General features: G+C 39.6%; 1 protein-coding gene across 2 annotated transcripts in view; it reads right to left on the bottom strand.

Moving 5' to 3' along the window:
- AFG1L (AFG1 like ATPase) overlaps positions 1-26348 on the bottom strand; it is a 141523-nt gene that overhangs the window by 33240 nt on the left and 81935 nt on the right. For both annotated transcript variants that reach the window (XR_004645173.1, XM_034765920.1), the window contains exons 8-10: positions 10456-10538; positions 2824-2894; positions 2467-2567 (exon numbers count right to left, since the gene is read on the bottom strand). Coding sequence is in view for 1 of the 2 variants with exons in the window: in XM_034765920.1 (XP_034621811.1) it covers positions 2467-2567; positions 2824-2894; positions 10456-10538 (255 nt within the window). In the remaining variant the exon portion in view is untranslated. The remainder of the gene's footprint in view (positions 1-2466; positions 2568-2823; positions 2895-10455; positions 10539-26348) is intronic.

Raw genomic sequence — 26348 nt, forward strand, 5'->3', positions numbered from 1 at the left:
GTAAGTGAGGAGTTATGTAAGTCTAGGCCAGGCGTTATTTCTCCCTTGGTTGGGAGGGCCGAAAGCATCAGGCCAATGTGTGAAAGTCTTTTGAGTAAAGCACAAGACTTCCAGAAATTCTTCTGCACCTCCTCTATCCCAATAGCAGACGGTTACATAACACATCACCCATTTTTATTTGTAACGATGGTTCTCTAACAACTATCATCACTGCCTTGGGGGACCTCTCCTACCCATAGTATTAGAAGAGTTCATGGGTTGCCACCCTCCCTGCTTCCCAGCTCCTCCTTTAGCCTTTTTTTTTTTTTTATGTGAGAGGGTTTGGTTTTGGATACCCGGTCCCTTTGTTTTTCCTGGTTCAGTTCCTGTATGGAGCAGTCACCCCAAAAGAGCCACAATCCCTTTACATTTCTTTTCCCAGTCAGCCCCATTTAGGACTTAAAAATAGTTTAGAAGCAGGCTCATTAAGACCCAGGTTGTCATATGGTGATTGGTGGAAGGGAGACAGATTCCGTCTCTGAACAAGGATGCTTGTGGGATATCCAATTTTGTATTCTGCAATTCCTTGCCCAGCCATTCAAATCTCCTCCTTCGCGCTCACTGTCTGAGTCCCAATTTCTCTCCCCAAATCCAAGTCCCTCCCTCTTCCCAACCAGTTCCCAACTCCATCCCATTCCTCATCTGATCTGTCTTGCTCCTTGTCCCAATCTCCCTGTCCAGCCAGTCCCGGTTTTCCCATCACACCCCAGCTCCTTGCCAAATCTGTCTCTCCTCCCCTACTGCCTAGTTCCAGTCTCCTTGCCCAGCCAATCTCAGTCTCCTTGTTGCTCCTCCCCCAGTTCCTTGTCCAATCTTTGTGTTCTGCACCCCAGCCAACTTCTCCCAGTCTCTCCTCCTCTCATTTCCCTCACTGGCTTCTAGTCCCTGCCTCCCTTCCCCTGGGTCTGAGCCTTCTTGTCCAGCCAGTTCCAGCCTTCCCAATTCCAACTCCCAGTCACAGTTTCTCTCCTCTTCTTCAAGCCCAGACTCCTTGTCCCAATCTACTCCTTTCCCTCCCACGCTGGTCTGGCTTTTTCCTCGTGTATTCAAATCAGATGGCTTCCTCCACCCGGCTGCCTAGGTGCCAGCAGGGGAGCAATCGAGAGCCCAGGAGGGACAGGTTCCCTACTCTCACTTTCAATGCCTGATCCCACTCAGGCCTGGAGCAGCTGGGAGCAACCCTTACAGGGAAGGTCCTTCTGAGCCCCTGGGCCTCTCTGGGCAGGAGTGTGCTCAGTTGCTCTGTGGGGATGGCTCACGTACAGTCTAGTTAGCACTATGAGGGGATGGAGCATGCTCAGTAAGGAAGTTCAGAGATTTTAGTTGTTAAGCTCTAGCAAGTCTCTACTGAGCATGTGTGAACTGTGATTTTTCAAAGACTTGTAACTTTGCCAAATTCAGGTGGATTTTCACAGGGTTGGCAAAAAGTACATCCCTGACATAAAGACAACCCTCTGCCAAATTTCAAGTTCCTGCTCCACAGCCTGGGGGCACAACAGCATTTAACAGAAAAGGTCTCCATTTTTAATATGGGCAAAACAACCCATTTTTCCCTGCCCTCATTCTCAGAAATGACTGAACCATTTTGTCTGAAATGTTCTAGTTCAGCTTGAAGCAAACACCCAGCATGGGAAATTCCAGCCCAAATGGTTAAAGTTTGCCATAGTTATAAACACCTGAAAACAGGGTCTTATAACAACAAGTGTTTGGTATCACTAATAATAGGCAGTGCTACCACAGTTATGTAACTGGCTAATGTTATAATTTTAGAGGCCAGCTGACAAATTATCACTGCACTAGACTTTTACCTCTGGACACCTATTGTCAAACCTGTGTTAGGTCATGTCTAAACAAGGGCTTCATAGAACATATTTAACTTAGGACTACATCACATAACTAGCAGAAAACTTGACACTATTCATCATCACGGGCAATCTTTGCTCAGAAGAGGTGCAGAACTGAATAGCAGGCAACGACAGAGATGTGCAATGATAGTTGTGTGGAGAAGCTTGCACAGCACCTGTCTCATTCTTTGACGTGCCATCAAACCCTCACTTGAATGAACATCAAGTTTACCCCAAATTTTAAAAACAACATTATAATTTTGTTTACATGTGGATGTATTTTGAGTTTTAATATTCAAGCAATAAAACTAATTATCCCAGCCACATAATTCTATTTAGATTTTTAATTATATTCTAGATTGCCTTCAAGAGATTATTATTGCACCATTATCCATAAGGAAACATTTACTGCTCTTCATAGGAGTTCACCTTTTCTTTTGAATTCACTTTTTTTTTTTTTGGTAAGTTTTCAAAACCGTCTTTGGGCTATCTGGGGTTGGGAAAATACCAACTTTAAAAAAAAAACCCAACAACTGTGAAAAGACTCAGTGTTAAACTGATCTAGATTTGACTGGGTACTCACTCTGTCACATAGCTCTTCAAACGTGAAGTCTGCAATGGTTCCACAAGCTTTATTCAGCTTCAGCTCTCTGCCTTGCACTTTTAGAATCCTTGGTCTAGTTACTATGGGAACATGAACAAAGACTCAATCTTGTCTGGATAATTACTATAAAATTCATCTCTTACAGATAGGAAATGCATAGCTTGATGAATAATAGCACATGATTCAACACATAAATTAGACAAAATGCTGATACAATGACTGCCACTTGAGTGTGGCATCAACCCATATACAGCAATGGAACTTATTAATTGGTCAGTGGAGATTGGGCATTGTGTTCTAAATGTATTCTCTTTCAAGAGAAATTAACTTACGTACAATCATTTTGTTTCTGAGCCAGCTCATCAAACAACTTATCCATGACAGCCTCCACATCAGCTTCACTTGTGCTACAGTGAAAAGAATAATAGAATATGAAATTAATAACACTTGAAGCCAACATCAAACAGCTGCCTGAGCCTGCTTAGCTTTTTGCCCATAAAAAACAGAGAACAGGATGTTATGCTCTAAATACAAACATTAGATTTAGAATACACTTAAAAGCAGAGAATATTAACTCTCAGGTAGATGATTCTACCTTATTTGCATACACTGAAAGACTTCTGTGTTTTGAGCTGTTTCCAGTAATGAGGCAATACAGGCAAAGCAAATCCATTAACACTATGTGTACACAATGAGAAAGAAAGGTTTCTGGCTCTATCCTGCATGCAAAATAAGAGCAAATAGACAAGGCAAGGTAAAGCAGTCAGGCATCTGAAGATGTATCCTTTGAAATCTCTGAGACATTCTGAAATTAAATATTGAAATGACTTTTTAAAAAACTGACTGTGCTGATTAAACATTTTTGAGTTAAAGTATCGGCTTTGAAATACCAATCTGACCAATCAACACATAGATAAATGTATCAGATTTCTTCCATTATTTGGGAAAGATCAGCTATAAACAGCAAAATCTCACACAAAATCTCCTTGTGGAGCACACAAATAAACTTTTTGCTTATCTGGTGGCCACCATGAGTATTAAGAAATCTGTACAATCACAGAATATTTTCTATTCTAATTAGAAGACACTATATGGTTTACAGAGTCCAAATTTATAGGTGTCATAGTTTCTGTGGCCTTTTTTCTGACTTGACTGAGCATATTATTGACACTTCTCCTTGAAAAACAGAGTATGAAAACTGATAACAGTAATAAAAAACTATTGTATATCATTAAGCAAAAACTTAAGTATACAATACTTCATCCAAATTCATACACATTGATCTGTCAGTGAATTTACAGTTGGTGTGGAAGTCCACCTTTAAGAAGTTTCATTGGTAGCATAGTTGTAGGTAGCATAGTCACTTCTTAATTGACAAATGGTGATCGATCACGTCATACCATTATTCTCTCGTTTACTATGCCTTAAGCACTTTAACTACAATTAACATTGAAACTAATTAAAATCAACTGAGTTAATTTCCAAGCGGAAATTTAACTACAAACAATGTTGTAGGTTTACAACACAAAGCTGTCCAGCATTTCTGGGGTAGAGGTGGGTGGCTGAGGGGAAACAAAACCTCACATTGTTTTCAACTACATCATGAAGTATAAAGTCAGTCTGAAGTGCTAGGAATGTTATATTTTTCAGTGACACCTTCTGCAAGTGCCATTTCAATGAGTAACGCTTTTAAAAACCAAATCTTCTAAATGGAAATTTGTGTTGGTGTAACAGTATAACTTTCTTTAATTCATATTAGAATCTCTCATTAATAGTATTATTTCTGTGGGACATTATTGCAATGAAATGACATTAGGAAGGAAGCGGTTCAACCAGAAACAAACCAGGAAATGTTTGACTTGAGGGCTACAATGAGCAGGAAGTGCATGACTACAGTTTTTTTAGGTGGATATTTCATTCCTAAAATTCCATACAATTCCTGAGAAGATTTGTTTTGGAAACTGAGAGTGAGACCAAGCAAGTTTACTTCGATCATCACTTTCATAACTTTGATTATTAGATGCAGAGTCTGTTTGAAGAGGAGTGGAAAACAGTTTTAGCCACATTTATTTACATATTTAAAATAATAGACTATATAGATTATGAAGGAAGAAGAGGATTGTATTTTATAAAATAATTCTAAGGCCTTGTCTTCACTTACCGGAGGGTCCCGCGGCACGCAATCAATGTTCTGGGATTGATTTATCGCGTCTGGTTAAGACGCGATAAATCGATCCCGGATCGATCCCGGAAGTGCTCGCAGTCGGCGCCGGTACTCCAGCTCGCCGAGAGGAGTACGCGGCATCGACGGGGGAGCCTTCCTGCCGCGTCTGAACCGCGGTAAGTTCGGACTAAGGTACTTCGAATTCAGCTACGTTATTAACGTAGCTGAATTTGCGTACCTTAGTCCGAAGTGGGGACTTAGTGGGGACCAGGCCACAGTGATAACACTATGTGCATATTATGTAGGTGTCCTAATGATTACCTTTACTAGAAAATTGAGTAGTGTCAGAGCACACCTAGAGGAGTCATGTTTGATGTTAAACACAATTTTGTAGCCACTATAGACAGGGACAAGCTGCGTTTAACATTGCAGTAGTTGGTCATGGGTAAACCCTGCTTGAACCAATAGAAATTTAATTGTAGTAGGGCTGTAAAGCGATTAAAAAAAATTAATCATGATTAGTCGTGTGATTAAAAAAATAATTGTGATTAATTGTGCGATTAATCGGACTGTTAATAACAGAATACCATTTATTTAAATATTTTTGGATGTTTTCTACATTTTCAAATATATTGATTTAAATTACAACACAGAATACAAAGTGTACAGTGCTCACTTTATATTTATTTTTTATTACAAGTATTTGCACTGTAAAAAAAAGAAAGAAATAGTATTTTTCAATTCATCTAATACAAGTACTGTAGTGCAATCTCTGTATCATGAAAGTTGAACTTAAAAATGTAGAATTATGTTTAAAAAAAACCCTGCATTCAAATATTAAACAATGTAAAATTTTAGAGCCTGCAAGTCCACTCAGTTCTATTTCTTGTTCAGCCAATCACATAGACAAACAAATTTGTTTACATTTGCAGGAGATAATGCTGCCTGCTTCTGGTTTACAATGTCACCTGAAAGTGAGAACAAGTGTTCTCATGGTACTGTTGTAGCCAGCGTCCCAAGATATTTACATGCCAGATGCGCTAAAGATTCATATGTTCCTTGATGCTTCAACCACCATTCCAGAGGACATGCGTCCATGCTGATGATGGGTTCTGCTCGATAACAATCCAAAGCAGTGCAGACCCACATATGTTCATTTTCATTATCTGAGTCAGACGCCACCAGCAGAAGGTTGATTTTCTTTTTTGGTGGTTCGGGTTCTGTAGTTTCCGCATTGGAGTATTGCTTTTTTAAGACTTCTGAAAGCATGCTCCACACCTCGTCCCTCTCAAATTTTGGAAGGCACTTCAGATTCTTAAACCTTGGATAGAGTGCTGTAGCTAGCTATAGAAATCTCACATTGGTACCTTTTTTGCATTTTGTCAGATCAGTGACAGTGTTCTTAAAATGAACAACATGTGCTGGGTCATCATCCAAGACTGCTATAACATGAAATATATGTCAGAAAGCGGGTAAAACAGAGTAGGGGACATACAATTCTCCCCCAAGGAGTTCAATCATAAATTTAATTAATGCATTTTTTTTAATGAGCTTCATCAGCATGGAAGCATGTCCTCTGGAATGGTGGCTGAAGCATGAAGGGGCATACAAATGTTTAGCATATCTGGCATGTAAATACCTTCCAATGCCAGCTACAAAAGTGCCATGCAAATGCTTGTTCTCACTTTCTGGTGACATTGTAAATAAGAAGAGGGCAGCGTTATCTCCTGTAAATGTAAACAAACTTGTTTGTCTTAGCGATTGGCTGATCAAGAAGTAGGACTGAGTGGACTTGTAGGCTCTGAAGTTTTACATTGTTTTGTTTTTGAGTGCAGTTATGTAACAAAAAGAAATCTACATTTGTAAGTTGCACTTTCATGATAAAGAGATTGCACTACAGTATTTGTATGAGGTGAGCTGAAAAATACTATTTCTTTAGTTTATAATTTTTACAGTACAAATATTTGTAATAAAAAATAATATACACTTTGATTTCAATTACAACAAAGAATACAATATATATGAAAATGTAGAAAAATATCCAAAATATTTAATAAATTTCAATTGGTATTCTATTGTTTAACCGTGCGATTAAAATTGTGATTAATCGTCATTCATTTTTTTAATCGCGATTACTTTTTTTGAGTTAATTGTGTGAGTTAACTGCGATTAATCAACAGCCCTAAATTGTAGTAAATATTTTAATACTAAATTGTTTCTATGGTTGATATAAAATTAATAAACCAATTCATCATCTATGAGATGTATGAAGCTTTCAGTGGCATGCTAGTCACTATTTAACTTTTAAAACTTTTTCAGGTAGCACTTAAAAGTCACATTTTTCTATACGAAGCCTTGAAAAGGAATTGCAGCTCTGTAAGTTTTGTAAATTACAGAATGGTAAACCTGATCTTTCTTTATAGTATCCCTCTTCTTGCAAAAGAAGGTACCTCAACTCCAAACGTCTGTAGCATTAGAAGAACAGCCACTCCCCATCAATAATTAGGAGACACAACCACTCCCCCAAAAATGTAAAAGGGAATCTTAATCTTCATTAAAAAAAAAAAGGAAGCTTCTAGTATTCAGTAGGATGATACTACTACTGAGGTTGGTGTCTTATTCTGGTATTTCAAATGAGTGGTACTTATTTTGTACGAAGAGCTTGAAAGATTACTAATACATTTCCCTCCGTTCTCCCCCAAAAATCTGACCTCCATTCTAAGCACAGAGACATTTCCATTTTTCAGGACACACACATACCCAGTTTATTTAACAAAATTAAAGTTATGCTAATCATACTTATTAATAGACAGCAGGGTGCGAGCATGGTGGACAAGAATCAGTCAATTGAGGGGGGACGGGTGGTGAGCAGAAGGAGGGACATGGGAGAGTTGGTAGCAAAATATTTCAGAGATCTGACAAAAAATGTCAATGCTGGCTCTACACAGACTGAAGATCCTCATGCATGTAAAAGAAATGTGTATTCCTATGGAGATGGTGGGAAAGGGAGGCAAAATGTATCCATCCCTCTGTTGGAGTTACAAGGATTCGACTATTTTTTCTTTGCTTCACATTACACTATCTCAGTGGTTTTCAAACTTTTTTTCTGGCAACCCAGTTGAAGAAAATTGTTGATGCCTGCGACCCAATGGAGCTGGGGATGAGGGGCTTGGGGTGTAGGAGGGGCTCAGCGCCAGGGCAGAGGGTTGGAGTGCAGGGGTGAGGGCTGCAGAGTGGGGCCAGGAATGAGGTGTTCAGGGTGTGAGAGGGGCTCTGAGCTGGGGCAGGGGTTTGGGGTGCGGGAGGGAGTCAGGGCTCTGGGCTGGGGGTGCAGGATCTGGGCGGGGGCAGGGGGGTTTGAGGGGCAGGAGGGGGCCCTGGGTTTGGGGGGGCACAGGGCTGGGGCAGAGGATTGGGACACGGGGTTAGGGCACAGGCTTACCTCGGGCGGCTACCAGTCAGTGGAGCAGCCGGGGTGCAGAGGTAGGCTTCCTGCCTATCCTGGCACCGTGGACTGTGCTGTGCCGAAGAACCGGCCAGCAGCAGGTCCAGCTCCTAGACAGAGGTGCGCAAGCAGCTCCGTGCGGCTCTTGCCTGCAGGCACTGCCCCACCCAGCTCCTATTGGCCATTTCCCGGCCAATGGGAGTGTGAAGCCAGTGCTCAGGGCGGGGGCAGCACGCGGAGCCCAGTAGCCCTCCCGCCTAGGAGCCGGACCTGCTGCTGGCTGCTTCCAGGGCGCAGCGCGGTGTCGGAACAGGTAGGGACTAGCCTGCCTGAGCCGGGTAGCACCGTCGACGGAACTTTTAACGGCCTGGTCGATGGTGCTGACCAGAGCCACCGCGACCCAGTGCCTTACGTTCCACGACCCAGTACCGGGTCACAACTCAGTTTTAAAACCACTGCACTATCTTGTATGCTTAGGAAGCAACCAGCATCGTTTTAGTGACAAAAAGCTGGATGGGACTACCTTCAGTCTCCATCACTATCACTTCATTGGTCATAAGTTTTGCAAATAGTATCGTGAAGCACTAGGTATGGGGCACTAAGCTTTGGGGCAGATGTGTATGTCCCAGTTATGATCCTTTAAACTGGGAGCTGTAATTGCAGGTCACATGCTTGCTCTTAATCATTTGGCTTACAGCAAACCACATAAACCTTTCTGCCTCTTAGGTGCGGAAGCAAACAAGATAGATCCAGGGTCAGGGCCCCACGTGCCTCTTGGACAAAAGTCTTGAGAGGGAAATAGGTGCAGGAAGCAAGGATCAGATGGGGAGGGGCTGGAGAGAGGCTGTGAAGACCTGGGGACAAGGGTTTGAACGGAATTCTGCTGGGTGATTATGACTGTTTACAGTCTGTATTTCTAAGTGAATATAGAAAAGCCCTGAGTAAAAGAACTGGGACTGGACAGTTGCATGGAGTATGATTTCACTTTCTCCAGGTGGTATCTGGCCACTTCCTTCCATACTCCTTTCCACACAGGCTAAGTATGCCAGATCCACAGTCACAGCCTTTGAATAAAAGCTGGATTTAGACTTCTGGGCTCCCATAGGGTACAGTACAGCACTGTTACGGATTCACCAAACATTTGTTCATTAAGTATAAGGCCCAGATCCTGCAAAGATTTACACACGCACCATGAAGTCAGTGGGACTACTCATAGGGATAAAGTTAAAAGGTGCCTAAATCTTTGAAGGATTGAGGCTTAAATAAGTAACAATTTTGATTTAATAACTCCAGTAATAAAGAAAAGCAGTCCAATTGCATGTATTTAGAAAAAAGGAAAAACTTTCTAGTATTTAAATTCTCTTCCACTACAATGTTTTTTAATAAAATGCATACTCAAGAGTAATTTCACTGTTGTAATTTTACTAACTAGTTCTTTCTATGTCTAGAGGAATAACTGTAACTCTTTAATTTTATTATTTGGTACAGGGATATTTAATTTCAAGAGGTCTGTCTCCCAGGCTGAAGCCCCTGAAGGTTCTCATAAACCTTTGTTACTGGAAACATACTTTGCTGCTACATTGTAATTACACCACAGGCAAGCAGATATTACAGCTATAAATCTCATTTAAAATAAATTTGTCTGTATCACTCTGGTTGCCATTGACCTAATGATAGACTTGCCTTAAAAGCAAGTTGGCAAAGACAAAAGTCTGTGATGCAAAGGTGTTCCAACATTTTAACTCAAAGAGAAGATGTTTCTATCAGGCAGATGCATCCACTTGTACTTATGGCTGTATTGTGTATCATTTAAATATTTTTATCATGTTCAAATACAGAGTAAATGCTAAAGTAAATTCATCATGGTAAATACAAACAGATCATCTGTCAAAATAAGACTTTTTTTTTATACCCACAAATAGGAACACCCAACATTAAATGAATCCTTGTCAGAAGATTTCTATAAATACTTAATTACTTTAATACAATACGGATGTTCTTCTATTATAAGTGAATTGTACACTCTCCTACAAGAGGATATTCATTACTTTCTAACCATCTGTCACTTCAGTTCTCCAAACACCACACCTCCCCAAAAATCTAATTAGTTTTGATTCAGTTGCACATTGTAAATGAAGCTAGTGAGGATATTGAAAATGTAGTTTAATGAAGTTAACATTATGGCATAATGGAAGGCAGTCCGCAGTACAAAATGGATCAGAAGGCAAAGAAAGAAAAAAAAAGTCACACTCTGCTAATTGTATTATACATTTTCCCTCTCCTACTGAGTGAGAAGTTATTGGCTATTAAGAAAAAAAAAACGGGAGAGGGGCAAAAATCCCACAATAGATCAACTTACAGGTAGTAAAGTTTCCCTGCTGCAGGAAGAACTCGTTTCCTATAATCTATTCCAGAATCAAGTTGCATTGTGCTGCAGTATTTCTACAGAAACAAAAGATAGCATGATTACTTTCCTCAGTTCTGGCATTAGGTAATGCAGATTATAAAAATAAACCTAAAATACTAAAACCATACAAACACAACATAGGCAATCATACTCTGGAAACAAAGAAGTACCCTACAACTACTTCTAATTTATAGCAATCTTTATATTTTTTTTAGTGCAACCAAGATTATAAAAATTCTTTAACTTGACTGTAAAAGAAATACAATTTTTAAAATCATCAACTAATTTAAGTATCAGAGGGGGGGCCGTGTTAGTCTGGATCTGTAAAAGCAGCAAAGAGTCCTGTGGCACCTTATATACTAACAGACGTTAGATGGAGCATGAGCTTTCGTGGGTGAATACCCACTTCTTTGAATGCATATTCACGAAAGCTCATGCTCCAATACGTCTGTTAGTCCATAAGGTGCCACAGGACTCTCTGTAACTAATTTAAGTTTTGTTGGGAAAAGGACTGAAGCACAGAACACAAAGATTAAAATGCTCTCCCTAGACCAATTATTTTCTTCATGCCCAACTTATGTAACTCATAACAAGGAACATATATTTTTATTTTTTAATAAACTATTATAACCTTTCCATTTCCATACTTGAACCATAATGTATTCATGATCGCTCACTGAATCTATTGTCATAATAACTATTCAAGCAGAAAGCACAGAACCAACAGTAACAGGTTGCATCCTCTTTGGGTGAAATCCTGGCCCCATAGAATTCAATAGCAACCCCCCACTCCCACCCCATTCACTTCAGTGAGGCCAGCATTTCATCCTTTGGCAGGGACCAGGTCTCTGGGGATGAGGGGATTGGGTTTTTTGAGTTTTTTTGTTAAGTGCCTAAAACACATTTGGACACTGTACAACCAGCAACAGCAACAACAGGAGCCTCAAGAGAAGAAAGGTCTTTAAGGGAAAGGTCTGGATAGATAAACCTGAATCAACAAGATAACAAACACTAAAGCAGAATTTGTTTTCAGGCAGCTGAACACTATTAAGATTACCCTGAATTCCATGAATCCATACAGTACCAAACTCCATGAAATTGTTGTGGATCTCATCTTTCCTCTGTATTAATAGATTATCTTTAACACTCTTGTTAAAGATTTCATACTTTGTTTTTGAGAATCTTTTCATCAAAGTTTGTCTATGACTGTTCAACTAGGTCAGACCATTGATCAAAATTACTTTACTTTAAGCAGATAACTAATACAATTCACAAGTGTCAAATCTAGTCTATAATGACTAGATTGCAGAAAGAATAGGAAACCTTAGAACTGCCTTCACTATTAATCTAGGAACACGGTCTCTTTTTGTGCTGCTAGGAGTTACTGATTTAAAAAAAAAGTTCACAGGAGGGGACTGTGATGATAGGGAGTCTTGATATCACTTAAAATTTTCCTTGGACATTGCTGAAGATTCTGTAGATTTAAAAGGATCAGCTGTATATTTTGATTTAGCCTTCTTCCTCCTTTTAGAAGGCATTAGAGTAAAGGAAAAAAGTAAAAAGGCCACCTTAAAAGCACAAAACCCTAGGAAAGAGAATTATTAAAAATGCCTGGGAAGGAAAACAAAAAACAACCCCACCCCCCAAAACCAAAACAGCAACAAACCTAACAGATTAAATGGCCACAAAAATAAAAAACAGAGTAACATTGTAATTGGAAAAAATACGCTTCGGAGACAGACTGCAGCATGAACAAGCAAGTGAGGGATGTTTGAACTTCCCCTTAGCATCATCTGTATCTACTAGTAGGCAAGGCAAAGTAGCAGAGCCTCAGAATTTAACAGCAAGGCGGGTGTATTCTGCTTTTCTTTGTCAGGAAGCCCTACTCAGCATTTCACTCACTAGAGCTTTCTAGTTCAACAGAAATGGATCAACCAAAATGTAATTTTCTTTGTCAGCCAGAGAAACAAATTTTGGCAAGAGTTATCAGTGCTCTGAGGTCATCTAGATCAGCTTTGGGTCTCTGATAATGCTTTTCACTGGTTTCTTTTCTCTGGAAATAGTGTGGGTTTCTTAGAATTTTGCAGGAGATTATGGAAGTTTGACCTCATTTCCCACAATCACTTTGGGCTTTTAGGAGGCTTTTCAAAATCCTCCACTACTTCAGGGAGTTGTGGGATAGGTACCCAGAGGGTAGCGCAACTTCAATGGTACAGAATAGTTGCAGTATGGCTAAGGGGCAAAGTGCACCTGAAAACACCACAGCTAGTTTGGTCACACAGCACTGTAGGTACTTACAATGGTGTATCTCACTAGTTCAACTACCAATGGTTCTATTTGCTAGGGAAGATGCTCTGCATACTTTCACTTTGCTGGTGGGGAATGGGGACCAACTATGGAGACTACTGTTATGAGCAGGGTGAAACCTTACGGGTTGCCTTTAAACCTCCTTCAAACCGATGTGTGAATGAATTCCCCATTGAAGGCAGATAAGGGCCCACATCTAAAACAAAGCCTAACAGAGTCTGCCCAGAAACTAGCATTAGGTTTGGCTGGGTATTATGATCAGATGTGTGCGGGTGGGTGGCAGAAGTGGGGAGAGAACACCCAGAAAACTAAAAGACAGCCTGAAGGAGCAGCTAAAAACACGATGGCTGACTTTGGAAGCGTTTTTTGTGTCTGGGGTGCAGGCTGAAAAGACTGCTCTTGAGCAAAAGAAGCTGCTTCCTGCTATTAGATTCCTTCTGCATGCAGAGACACAGGACTTTGTACATTCTTTGTAAATAAAAAAAACCCTGCATTATAAAAATACCTATCACCAATTTCTATTTGCATCTGGAGCACCCACAGGGCCCCAAAATTTGAATACTGCACGGGTCAAAAAGGGGCAACACTACTGAGGTTGGCAGAAGTATGTTAGCATTTGTTGCTACTATAATTCATAGCTTGTTTGGCTGATGGGGAGTTTACCATTGTGAAGAAGGCATGAGTTTGCTTTAATCATCCCAATGATTTAATCTGTATAGTGAAGGAGTTTATGGAGTTGAGAACTGTGAATATAAATATTACCTTTGTTGTGCTCTATTTGTGGTTGGTTCACTCTTTTGCTGTATGTCTGCCTCGTCTCCTTTTGTTCATAGGTTAGAAATCTTTTTTAGAAGTGAAAAAGTTGGAGAAGTGAATTGCAGTATTGATATTGAATATAAAATGATTGGTATAGGATCACACAAAAATCTATTCTGAAAAATTTCTGTATTAGAAACACAAACATGCAGACCAGCTGCAATATCGAACCAGGGTAACTTTAGCCAGAAGGGCAACAGAATATGTACATTTCAGGGACATGAAATATACATCTTGTGGGTTTCTATTTTCTTTGCTCTGCTCGTGTGCAGGGGTGGAGAACCACAGAATGGATTTAGGGGGATTGGAGCATAGGAGCAGTCCGATATGGAGCATTGTATTATACTGAGCAATTGGTACAAGCACAGGTCTAGGGATCAGTTACTGGAACAGACACAATGTCTTCCTCTTTAGAAGCCTTTTGGTACTTATTAAATATTTCTCTTTGGAATGGCTGGTGCTCACACCTTGTTTCCCTGTCATGGCAGATATAGTTCATCATAAGTTCTTTGTTGTCCTGCTTAAATCTGCTCTGCCTTTCTAACAGTCCTGTTTTTTTCATCTTCAAAGCAGAGTAACTAGAATATTCAATCATAGTCCTGTTCCATAGTGCTCTTTGTATCCCTGGCCCAAGCATGCTTATTATTGTCCCAAAATTAATTGAATTGGACCTTAAAGTCAGTCTCGCACTGCCACTGCTTGCCAGAGTGATGCTATACTCAGCAAGGTGCTTCAACAGCTGGTCGTAGATGATCGTGTTCCCAAAAGAGTTCAGCTGCAACAAAATCTCCTTATCTTTGTCTGTGGTCCCCAGTGTCTGCATGTCTGCCACTGACTTATCCTTTTCTTTTTAAAACTGAGGTAGCTCAAAGAGGCCCCAAGGCCCATTTTGCTAGGCATTGTATACAAATAACAAAAAGATGGCCCCTGGACAAAAGAGTTTATAATCTAGCTGGCAACATGCTCATAGGAAAGCTTTCTCTGAAACAGGATTGCTGTTAGATTGTAAGATCTTTAGGGCAGAAACCATTTTTTCCTTATGTGTGTGTGTATAATACCCACCTAGCAGTGGGGCATCTAGGTGCTACCACCAAACAAGTTAATAATACAAATAAATAATAATAATAAAGGAGTGGATCATTGGATAGTAAATATGGAAGAAACTGATGCTGGCAAAAGTAGCACACAAATGAGCTCTGGTGTGTTCTGTATTTTTGCACAAACTTGCCCCTGTGCAGTAGAGTGCAGAATACAGACGAGACAGAACACTTAAAGCAGTGACTGATGCACTGTGTGTTGGTAGCAGTAAGACTGTTCACACCACTGGGCTATTATACCAGTGCTTCCCATCCATACTAGCACTGTACTGGTGGAGATGGTATAGGGGGGACCACAAGGTGGTTAGCTTACCTCAAAGCAAAACAAATTCCAATGGTGGTGGAATCCCGAGGGTGGGGGGATGGGAGGAGAGAGCTATTTCCCCCCCTCCCTCAAGATATGGAAAGGAAACTAAAGAGATTTTCATTCCAGGTTTCTCTAATGTAGACACGACCACTGTTGGAGAAGTTTAACAAATCCCAAATTTTGTTTCCATATTTGTAAATTAGGAATAATATTAATTTACCTACCTCACAGGAGTGTTGTGAGGTGACAGTTAATGTTTGCAAAGAGCTGTTAGGGGGAAATGCTTTAAGGAAATGTAACTGGTATGTATTATAAAAAGACTGAAAATATGCACTATAAATATTGTATAAATTCAGAATTGAGGGTTTTCAACATTTGAGATTTATAAAAGACGAAGATTGACATATATAAAAAAGGTAAAAATTATGGAAGGGCTACAGGTATGTGGTTCTATGAAAATGAAAAGATGTGTACTGTTCACAAGTACAAATAGTGAACATTATAGAATGTATATAAATGTATTGTGGCAGATCTAGAAAAATTTCCTTTTCTCCTCCTTATAGATGCCTGTAAATCTTTATTTATAAATTTGAGAACTGGAAAAAATGATAGTAAAATTTTACAAACTCTACATGTTCTTTGATGCATTGTCACAGACTTCTCAGCCTTTTAAACTTAACCTTTTATTAAGATTTAAAAAAAGACTAATATGAACTATAGGTTTTAATTTCTCTCTCTTTGGATAACTAACTTCTCCATCTTCGGACTGATTAAACCCTACAAATGTGATTGCATTCTCATACTCACTAATCACCACCAAGAAATCCTAATCAGCAGCAAAAGAACTTTAACTGGAGTCCTCAGATTGTTAGTCCTTAATTGTTAAAGCCACAATCCTAACTATTGGTTTACATTTTTAAAATGAAATCTGAAAGTTTTAAGCTCCATGTGCTTGTGCTATACTTCTTTTATCTTTGTCCCTAAATAAAAAGTTAGGGTCAAACCTAGAGTTAGCCTACTCAGGCCTTGTGCTACTACCTAGGGTTTTCAGCAATTTCTCTGTACAATGAAGGTATATAAGGACTGTGACTTCTTACCTCATTCAATTCAAATGCATAAAATTAATCAGCCTTACAATTTATTTTGAACTGGTTTATGTATTTATGTATACAAAGGACAAATACAATTACAGTCTGAAAATGCAATTAGTAAGTTAAAAATAGAGTTATCATGTACTCATTACCATATAAGTGGGAGAAAAAGCTTCTGATTCGGGAAGGAAAAAATGCAAAGCCTCAAAGCTCAAGTGGGGGTAGACAGCACTAAAGAAGAGGCCATAAAATTTAGAACTGCCAATGGGGTGGATTTTACACTTTGAATAGCTCTAATGCTACTGTTAAAAGTTATTAGATGCACAATGGCTGTATAAGTCATCACGGAAATGTAGGACTGGAAGGGACCTTGGTAAGTCATCAAGTCCAGTCCCCTGCAGTGAGGAAGGACTAATTATAGTCTAGAGCTTGTCTGACCGGTGTTTGTCTAACCTGTTCTATGATGGAGATTCAACAACCTCTCTAGGCAATCTGTTCCAGTGCTTAACTACCCTTACAGTTAGGAAATTTTTCCTAATGTCTAACCTTAATGTCCCTTGCTGTAATTTAAGCCCATTACAGCTTATCCTGTCCTCAGTGGTTAAGGAGAACAATTTGTCACCCTCCTCTTTATAACAGCCTTTTATGTACTTGCAGACATTATGTACCCCTCAGTCGGCTCTTCTCCATACAAAACAATCCAATTCCCCTCCCCCTGCCCAAATCTTTCCTCATAGGTCATATTTTCTAAACTTTTAATATTTTTTGTTGCTCTCCTCTGGACTTTCTCCAGGTTGTCCACATCTTTCCTGAAGTGGTGTGCCCAGAACTGGACATAGTACTCCAGTTAAGACCTTATAAGTGCTGAGTAGAATGGAAGAATTACTTCCCATGTCTTGCTTACAACACTCCTGCAAATACATCCCAGAATGATGTTCGCTTTTTTTGCAACAGCATTACATTTTTGACTCATATTTAGTTTCTGATCCACTATAACCCCCAAATCTTTTTCTGCAGTACTCCTTCCGATGCAGTCATTTCCCATTTTGTATTCATGCAATTGATTATTCCTTCCTAAGTGGAGTACTTTGTATTTGTCCTTATTGAATTTCATCCTATTTATTTCAGACCATTTCTCCAGTTTGTCCAGAATTTTGAATTCTAATCATGTCCTCCAAAGCCCTGGCAACCCCTTCCAGCTTGGTATTGTCTGCAAACTTTATAAATGTACTCTCGATGCCATTATCCAAATCATTTATGAAGACACTGAATAGAAATGGACCCAGGACAGATTCCTCTGGGACCCCATTTGATATGCCCTTCAAGCTTGACTGTGAACCACTGATAACTACTCTCTGAGTACACTTTTCCAACCAGTTGTGAACTCTCCTTATATTAGGCTTGTCAAGGCTATATTTCCCCAGTTTGATTCTGTCATGTCAGATAGTATCAAAAACCTTACTAAGTCGAGATATATCACATCTACTTCTTCCCTCCTATCCCCAAGGCTTATTATCCTGTCAAAGAACGATATTAGGTTGGTTTGACATGATTTGTTCTTGACAAATCGATCTTGACTGTTACTTATCATATTATTTTCTTCTAGGTGCTTACAAACTGATTGATTAATTGCTCCATTATCTTTCCGGATGCCAAAGTTAAGAGGACTGATCTATAATTCCCTGTGTTATCCTTATTCTCCCTTTCATAAATAGGTACTATATTTGCCCTTTTCCAGTCATCTGGGATCAATCCTGTCCTCCACAAGTTCTCAGCAATAATCACTAATGGCTCAAAGATCTTTTCAACCAGTTCCTTAAGTATTCTAGGATGTATTTCATCAGGCCCTGCCAACTTAAAGACATCTAACTTGTCTAAGGGTATGTCTTCACTACCCGCCGGATCGGTGGGTAGCGATCGATCCAGCGGGGATCGATTTATCGCATCTAGTCTAGACGCAATAAATTGACCACCAAGTGCTCTCCTGTCAACTCCTGTACTCCAGCGCCCTGAGAGGCGCAAGCAGAGTCGATGGGGGAGTGGCAGCAGTCGACTCACCATGGTGAAGACACCACGGTAAGTCGATCTAAGTACGTCGACTTCAGCGACATTATTCACATAGCTGACATTGTATAACTTAGATCGATTCCCCCCTCCCAGTGTAGATGAGGGCTCAGTAATTCTTAACTTGTTCTTTCTTTATTTTAGCTTCAGATCCTACCCCCTTTATATTTATGTTCACTATATTAATCCTCCAATCACTGCTAACATTTTTGGTGAAAACAAACAAAAAAGTCTTAACACTTTGGCCACAGCTGCGTTTTCTGTTATTGTCTTTCCTTGCCTCATTGAGTAATGGGCCTATCCTGTCCTTAGTCTTCCTCTTGCTTCTCATTTGTGAAATGTTTTCTTGTTAAAGAAATCTTGTAAAATAAATATTCCTTCCTTTAAACAGTTGTATTATTTATTTGCTATTGCATTCATGTTTGGTACAAGACGGTTTTTAAATGTTGTCATGATACTAATATATAGTACAAGAGCCTGGTAAATAGAGAGACAAAGATTTGTAAGAAGCTCACAAGAAGGTCAAATAAAGTTAATGTATTAACCTGGCAGTCTCCCAAGTACAATTCCCCTAAGTTGCAGTAACATATATGAAACCAAAACAGGTATATTATTAGTAATAAATATTTATATTATGCTTGTACCCGAAGTCCCTATTTGGGATTGGGGCTCAATTGTACTGGGTACTATACAAACAGAAGAGAAAATTCTGTCATGGATGATGTATCCTCTAAAGATACAAACAGATAAAGAGTAGAGGATGGGTACAGAATATACAAACAAATGAGTTTGAAGAACTGGCCAAGCATCGTTAGTTACATGTATTGCTACTTTTATTTATTTGGGGGTGCAGTAGGGAGTAAAGCACCAGGGAAAAGAAAGAAGAACAGAGGGGCAATTGTAGTTCATTGTCTGCCTAGCCATTGTCAGCAGGTAAGGTTTTGCAGGCTCCACAGCAGAGGATAGTCTTAAGCTTGGACTTGAAGGAGGAGAATGTAGTAGTAGTTGTATGGATTTTATTAGGGAGTTTTCCCCATGTACAAGGGTCACCATGAGAGAAAGCATGGAGGTGTTTGAGCAGCTGATTGATGGGTAGTAAAGCCAAGAGTCAAAATCATGAGAAGTTACTAAATCAGATAGCAGCTGAGATGATGTGGTCAGAGTGACAAGCCAGGAAGTTTATTTTAACAGACACATTTGACTACATTTGAGGAGAATGAGGTTGCCTTAGTCAAGATCAGAAAGGAGGAGGTGGTAGCATCGCAACATGAAATGAGGACTCATGAGAACAAGACTTTAGACTGAGCAGATAGACGGGAAAGGCCAGATTGATCAGGATACGCAGGCAAATGAACGACAGACACAGGGATGGATTTAAGCAGCAGGCTGCAACTTTATTAAATTAACACTGGGGAGAGGTGCTACACGTCCCTCCTCTGTTCTCATGTATCAGACATTTAACTAGTCCAGTGCATGGTTACAGGGCTCCCATCATGCAACCAATAACTTGGGATAGCCCCTGCTTGGCCTAGCCCTAAGACTCAGATCACTTCTCAATCCTCTCACCCTCCATCCACCAGGGTGGGGGTGGGAGTGGGGGTGGGGTGTTACCAAGGAGGGACCTCAAATCCATGAAGACTTCAGGTCTTCCCTTCTCCTGTAGGTCCACCAGTGAAATCCTTAGACTCATTTGCTTATGGGAGTTAGTTTTTTTTAGCTTTTATCCACATTGGACACCAACCACAAGTTGCGACAAGCTAAACAGTTTTACCATTCCTAATATTAAACATTCAAGATCTATTCCATTCAACCCAATCATGCCTCCACAACACTGTGAGATAGGCGAAAAACTCCACCAGATCTCGGACAGTCTGAGCCAATGGGAAAACCTACTTCCTGATCCTAAAACAGGCCAGCCAAATCCTGAAAAACAAAACAACTAAAAGGAGGACAGGGGCAACTAAATGGGATTAGAGGCTCTTCAAAAGCCCAGGCAGAGTTTAAATATGCTGGGGAGGTTGGAGGAGAGGATAAGGGCCAATCAGCACACTCAGTCCCCAAAGCCTGGCTAATGGGAGGTGCAGGACCCGAGAATAAGTGGCAAATTCCTGCATCCCCACTCATTCAGGCCTCAGTCCTACTGGTCTGATCAACAGACCCTATGTTGATGGTGAGGGGGAGGGCATGGCAAGATTTAGTCATAGTAAGACCATGCAGAAAACTAGTCAAACTGGGGACTTATCCCTGCTTTAGCTACTTATTGAAGGGATCCAGATTAAATTTTGCGCAAGTATTAAGAACATAAGAATGGCCATATTGGGTCAGATCAAAGGTCCATCCAGCCCAGTATCCTGGCTTCTGATGATGGCCAATGCCAGGTGCCCAAGAGGGATTGAACAGAACAGGTAATCATCAAGTGATCCATCACCTGTTGCCCATTCGCAGCTTCTGGCAAACAGAGGCTAGGGACACCATCCCCGCCCATCCTGGCTAATCGCCATTGATGGACCTATCTTCCATGAATCTATCTAGCTTCCTTTTGAACCCTCCATGAACTTATCTTGTTATTTTTTAAACCCTGTTATAGTCTTGGCCTTCACAACATCCTCTGGCAAGGAGTTCCACAGGTTGACGGTGCGTTGTGTGAAAAAATACTCCCTTTTGTTCGTTTTAAACCTATTAAATTAATTTGGTGATTCCTAGTTCTTGTGTTATGAGAAGGAGTAAATAACACTTCCTTATTTACTTTCTCCACACCAGTCATGATTTTATAGACCTCTATCATATCCCCCCTTAGTTGTCTCTTTTCCAAGCTGAAAAGTCTCAGTCTTATTAATCGTTCCTCATACAGAAGCCATTCCATACCCCTAATCATTTTTGTTGCCCTTTTCTGAAACTTTTCCAATTTCAATATATCTTTTTTGAGATGAGTTACAAGCCCACCCTGGTTACAAGCCCCCACCAGCTAGCTGCAACGGGCTGCTCTTCCTGCAAGCAGTGAACAAAGCAGGCAGCTGCCAAATGATGTTAGAAGGGAGCATTGCACAACTTTAAATGAGCATGTTCCCTAATTGATCAGCAACGTAACAACAAACAACGTTAACTGGGATGACTTTAAGTGAGGAGTTACTGTATCCACTGGATCCCCCATGCCTGTTGACCCCTCAAAGAATTCTAGTAGATTGGTGAGGCAAGATTTCCCTTTACAATAACCATGTTGACTCTTCCCCAACAAATTTTGTTCATCTATGTGTCTGACAATTTTTTTCTTCATCATAATTTCAACCAGTTTGCGTGTTACTGAAATCAGGCTTATTGGCCTGTAATTGCTGGGATCACTTCTGGAACCCTTTTTAAAAATTGGCGTCACATTAACTATCCTCCAGTAATTTGGTACAGAAGCTGATTTAAATGATAGGTTACAAACTAGTTAATAGTTCTGCAATTTCACATTTGAGTTCCTTCAGAACTCTTAGGTGAATATCATCTGGTCCTGGTGACTTATTACTATTTAGTTTACCAATTTGTTTCAATACTCCTCTAATGTCACCTCAATCTGGGACAGTTCCTCAGATTTGTCAGCTAAAAAGAATGGTTCAGGTTCAGGAATCTCCCTCACATCCTCAGCTGTGAAGACCCATGCAAAAATTCATTTAGTTTCTCTGTAACGGCCTTATCGTCCTTGAGTGCTCCTTTAGCATCTTGATCTTCCAGTGGCCCCACTGGTTGTTTAGTAGGTTTCCTGCTTCTGATGTGCTTAAAAATTTTTTCTATTACTTTTTGAGTCTTTGGCAAGTTGTTCTTTATATTCTTTTTTGGCCTTCCTAATTATATTTTTAAACTTCATTTGCCAGGGTTTATGCTCCGTTCTAGTTTCCTCACTAGGATTTAACTTCCACTTTTTAAAGGATGCCTTTTTGTCTCTCACTGCTTCTTTTACTTTGTTGTTTAGCCATGGTGGCACTTTTTTTGTTCTCTTACTATGTTTTTTAATTTGGGGTATACATTTAAGTTGAGCCTCTATTATGGTGTCTTTAAAAAGTTTCCATGCAGCTTGCAGGGATTTCACTTTTGGCGCTGTACCTTTTAATTTCTGTTTAACTAACTTCCTCATTTTTGTGTGGTCGCCTTTTCTGAAATTAAATTAAATGCTACAGTGTTGGGCTGCTGTGATGTTAAATTTAATTATATTATGGTCACTACTACCAAGCGGTCCAGCTATATTCACCGCTTGAACGAGATTCTGTGCTCCACTAAGGACTAAATCAAGAATTGCCTCTTCTCTAGTGGGTTCTAGACTAGCTGCTCCAAGAAGCAGTCATTTAAGGTGTCAGGAAACTTTATCTCTGCATCCCATCCTGAGGTGACATGTACATAGTCAATATGGGAATAGTGGAATTTTTATTATTATTGAATTTTTTATTTTTATAGCCTCTCTAATCTCCCTGAGTATTTCACAATCACTATCATCATCCTGGTCAGGGGGTCGGTATTATATCCCTACTGTATATTCTTCTTAAATACATTCCATTGAACAAGCCAAAATCTAGAAGCATTTAAAAGTTACTTTTTTGAAAATTTTCTCTAGATTTTAACATTTATTCTACTTTAGAATTGTTAAAACTTAAACCACTCAACTATCTATACTTATACATCTTAATGTCTACAATATCAAGTAGGATGAACTGCAAGAGACTTCATACACAATAAAGGAAGTATTTAAATGCTGGGTTTATATCAGCTATCCTATATTACCACGATGCCCAAAATATACATGTGCACCAGGTTTCAGATCAACTCTCCCCTTACTGTAATATCTAGTCTACACATGTGCAGCAGGTTTCAGGTTCACTCTCCCTTTACCATAACATATGGGCTATGTCCACAGAGCTGGTTTTATATCAACTCTCTCCTTATTAAAATACCAAGACTATACAATTGTAGCTGGCTGCACATGGAATGCATGGACTATATATATACAGCTGGTTTCACAAACTCTCCCATTACTGATCTACACACAACTGGTTTCAGATCTTGTCTCTTTTACCAGTATAGCAGCACCATACACATACTGACAGTTTTACATCAGCCACTCACACTAAAACACCTCACAATAAAGTGTTAAAATTTTAAAAAAATATTATGCACATTTCAAGCAAAATTAACAAAATCATTTTTTTTCCAAAACAGAGGGAAAGCCAAACAAATAGCGGCATTAACGTGTTGTTAAGGTTCCTGGACTCCATTAATAACAACACAACCATTAAAAATAAGGAACTGCTGAGTTTAGGTTCTCTTTCAAAATTTAAGAGTAACTTCAGTAAACACTCACAATTTAAAAAACAAAGCATTGCAACTTTTAACTTTGACCATGTTCATGAAAGTGTTGTATGTTGCACTTATTATCAAAAGAGTTTCATATGGGCAAGTTATTGTATAGCATACATATGCCTGTAGGGTAAAAAATGAGTTTTAAAATGTAACTTTTATAACAATGCAAGACGGAAATTATTAGATTAGTACATTGTTTATGAGGAAGATAATCTATTGTTTGGCAGACCATGCTGTTACATGTTAAAACACCAACATTAGAATATGTTTCCAGGTACGGATTACAGATATCTAGTCACTGTGACATTTTAAATGAACTGGAGAATGATTAATGAAAACCTCAACTACACAATTAAGCACAAAAAACCCCAACCCATCATGAATGGATATGCTGCATTATATGTTATCTATGAAATTTTTTGAATGCTACAGTGTTTCTTAAATTACATAGCATCAAGTTGTTTAAATATTGAAATGCATCAGCTACTTATGTCTTGTGGACCAGGGTTCTCAAACTAGGAACACCACTTGCAGGGCCAGCTCCAGCATTTCTGCCGCCCCAAGAAAAAAAAAAAAAAAAAGCCGCGATCGCGATCGGCAGTGGCAATTGGAAAAAAAAAAAAAAAAGCTGTGATCAGCGGCGGCAGTTCAGCGGCAGGTCCTTCGCTCCTAGAGGGAGTGAGGGACCTGCCGCCCCCGAATTGCCGTAGGTGCCGCCCCTCTCCCTTGGCTGCCCCAAGCACCTGCTTGTTAAGCTTGTGCCTGGAGCCAGCCCTGGCCACTTGTTCAGGGAAAGCCCCTGGAGGGCCGGGCTGGTTTGTTTAGTTGCTGCTTCCGCAGGTTCGGCTGATCGTGGCTCCCACTGGCCGCGGTTCACTGTTCCAGGCCAATGGGGCCTGCGGGAAGCGGCACGGGCTGTGGGACGTACTGGCCGCCACTTCCTGCTGCCCCCATTGGCCTGGAGTGGCGAACCGCGGCCACTGGAGCCGCGATCGGCCAAACCTGCGGAAGCGGCAACTAAACAAACTGGCCCGGCCCACCAGGGGCTTTCCCTGAACAAGCGGCGGCCCTAGTTTGAGAACCACTGTTGTAGACCAATCCTATCTCCAATTACTACATTAATCCAATCAACATTCTCTCTCAAAGCCACTTGATAACTTTTTAAGAGCAAAAATGTGTATATATATAAATTGACAGTGTATTCAGGATCTTGTAGTACAAAATCTATCTGTTCTACGTAATTCTTGTTAGAATCATAGAATCAGCTGGTTAGAAGGGACCGCAAAGGTCATCTAGTGTAACCCCCTGCCAAGATGCAGGATTTGTTGTGTCTAAACCATTCAAGACAGATGGCTATTTTATTTTTTAAAAACTCAAATAAAAGCACCTGCGATATATAGATAGAGAAGAAATTACATTGCTATCTTGTATAAATTGTGGAGAATTAATTGTGTAGATGTAGATTAAATATTTTGTATAGAATATTTAGTGAACTGTAATCTGTGGTTTAATATTTTATTAAATAATGCGTGTGTATGGCAATATGAGATTGCCAGAGTTGAAGATGCTTTTTTGTTTTTATCTTTCACATATTTCACTACATGTAGGTAAAGTGATTTTTAAATATTGAGACGATATATACATATGCACATGTGCACACAACTATTAGCTTTATAGAAAAACACACTTTGATGAACCTATGCAAAAAAATAAAACTGTAAGAGTGGATTTAAACAAGAGATTACAGGGATAATGACACCACCTTTGTAAAGCGTTTTGAGATTTACTGATGAAAAGCCCTGTATAGGAGATAGTTATTTTTTATTATTACTATTCACCAGCAAGGATGGTAAAGTACATACGCTAAGGTTCCAATCCTGCAAAATTTATGCACATGCTTAAGTTTAAGCTTCAACTGGACTATTTACATGTATCAAGTGAAGCACATGTATATGTGTTTGCAGCACAAGGGCTAAAGAGTATAAGTTACCATCATTGTTCTGAACTACTGCAATATGTCCTAAATTGTGAGTAACTTAGGGATGGGGAATCATAAGAAATGGGAAATAAAAAAAAAGAAATGTTTTAAAGAACCTGGTACTGTTCCTACTATTGTGTAAAATAACCAGAGTTATATTCTAAATTTCAACTCAACTAATATGAAGCCATGGTATTTTGTTTCATGGCAATCACTTTTTCTGTACCACTACTAGCTACTATTCCACTAGGATGCAGTTGTATGGATAGAGTGCACTCTCTTTTACAGCACCATTAGAGGATAAAATTCCATATAATCAGTTGCTTCTGTCAACTAACTTTGCAGAAACCTGCTTTGACAGATACATCTGATGGCAAGAACTGCTTCATACTACTGAAGTGAACGAAGCTTAAGATCTTACTCCTATTCTCAGATTCATAATGCTATATAATCAGCTATTACACTTACACATACATACACCACTAATGAATTTTAAAAAGAAATATATATGAACACCTACTGTTTATGACCAAGGGCAAGGCTGAGCCTGAGAAGTGCAACTCCAACAGAACTTTCTGAATGAAAGGATCAACAACTACTGTTTTAGACTTCAATCTTCCCTTTTCAAGTACATCCTCTCTAACTAACTCCTTTACATTACATGACATCCAAACAAGTATCCAACAATAACAAGACTGCACAACTGATTTAGACTTCCCGGGCTATTATTCATGAGGACTGAAAATCCTTCCTCCTGTCAAATTATGCAACAACAAGAATTTTCATTAGTAATCATTCTCTTCCACACCCACCCCCACCAAGGGATAAAAAAAACACTCTCCCTTATGATGGAA

The sequence above is a fragment of the Trachemys scripta genome, chromosome 3 (assembly GCF_013100865.1).
Source record: "Trachemys scripta elegans isolate TJP31775 chromosome 3, CAS_Tse_1.0, whole genome shotgun sequence".
In the NCBI taxonomy this organism is placed as follows: domain Eukaryota; kingdom Metazoa; phylum Chordata; order Testudines; family Emydidae; genus Trachemys; species Trachemys scripta.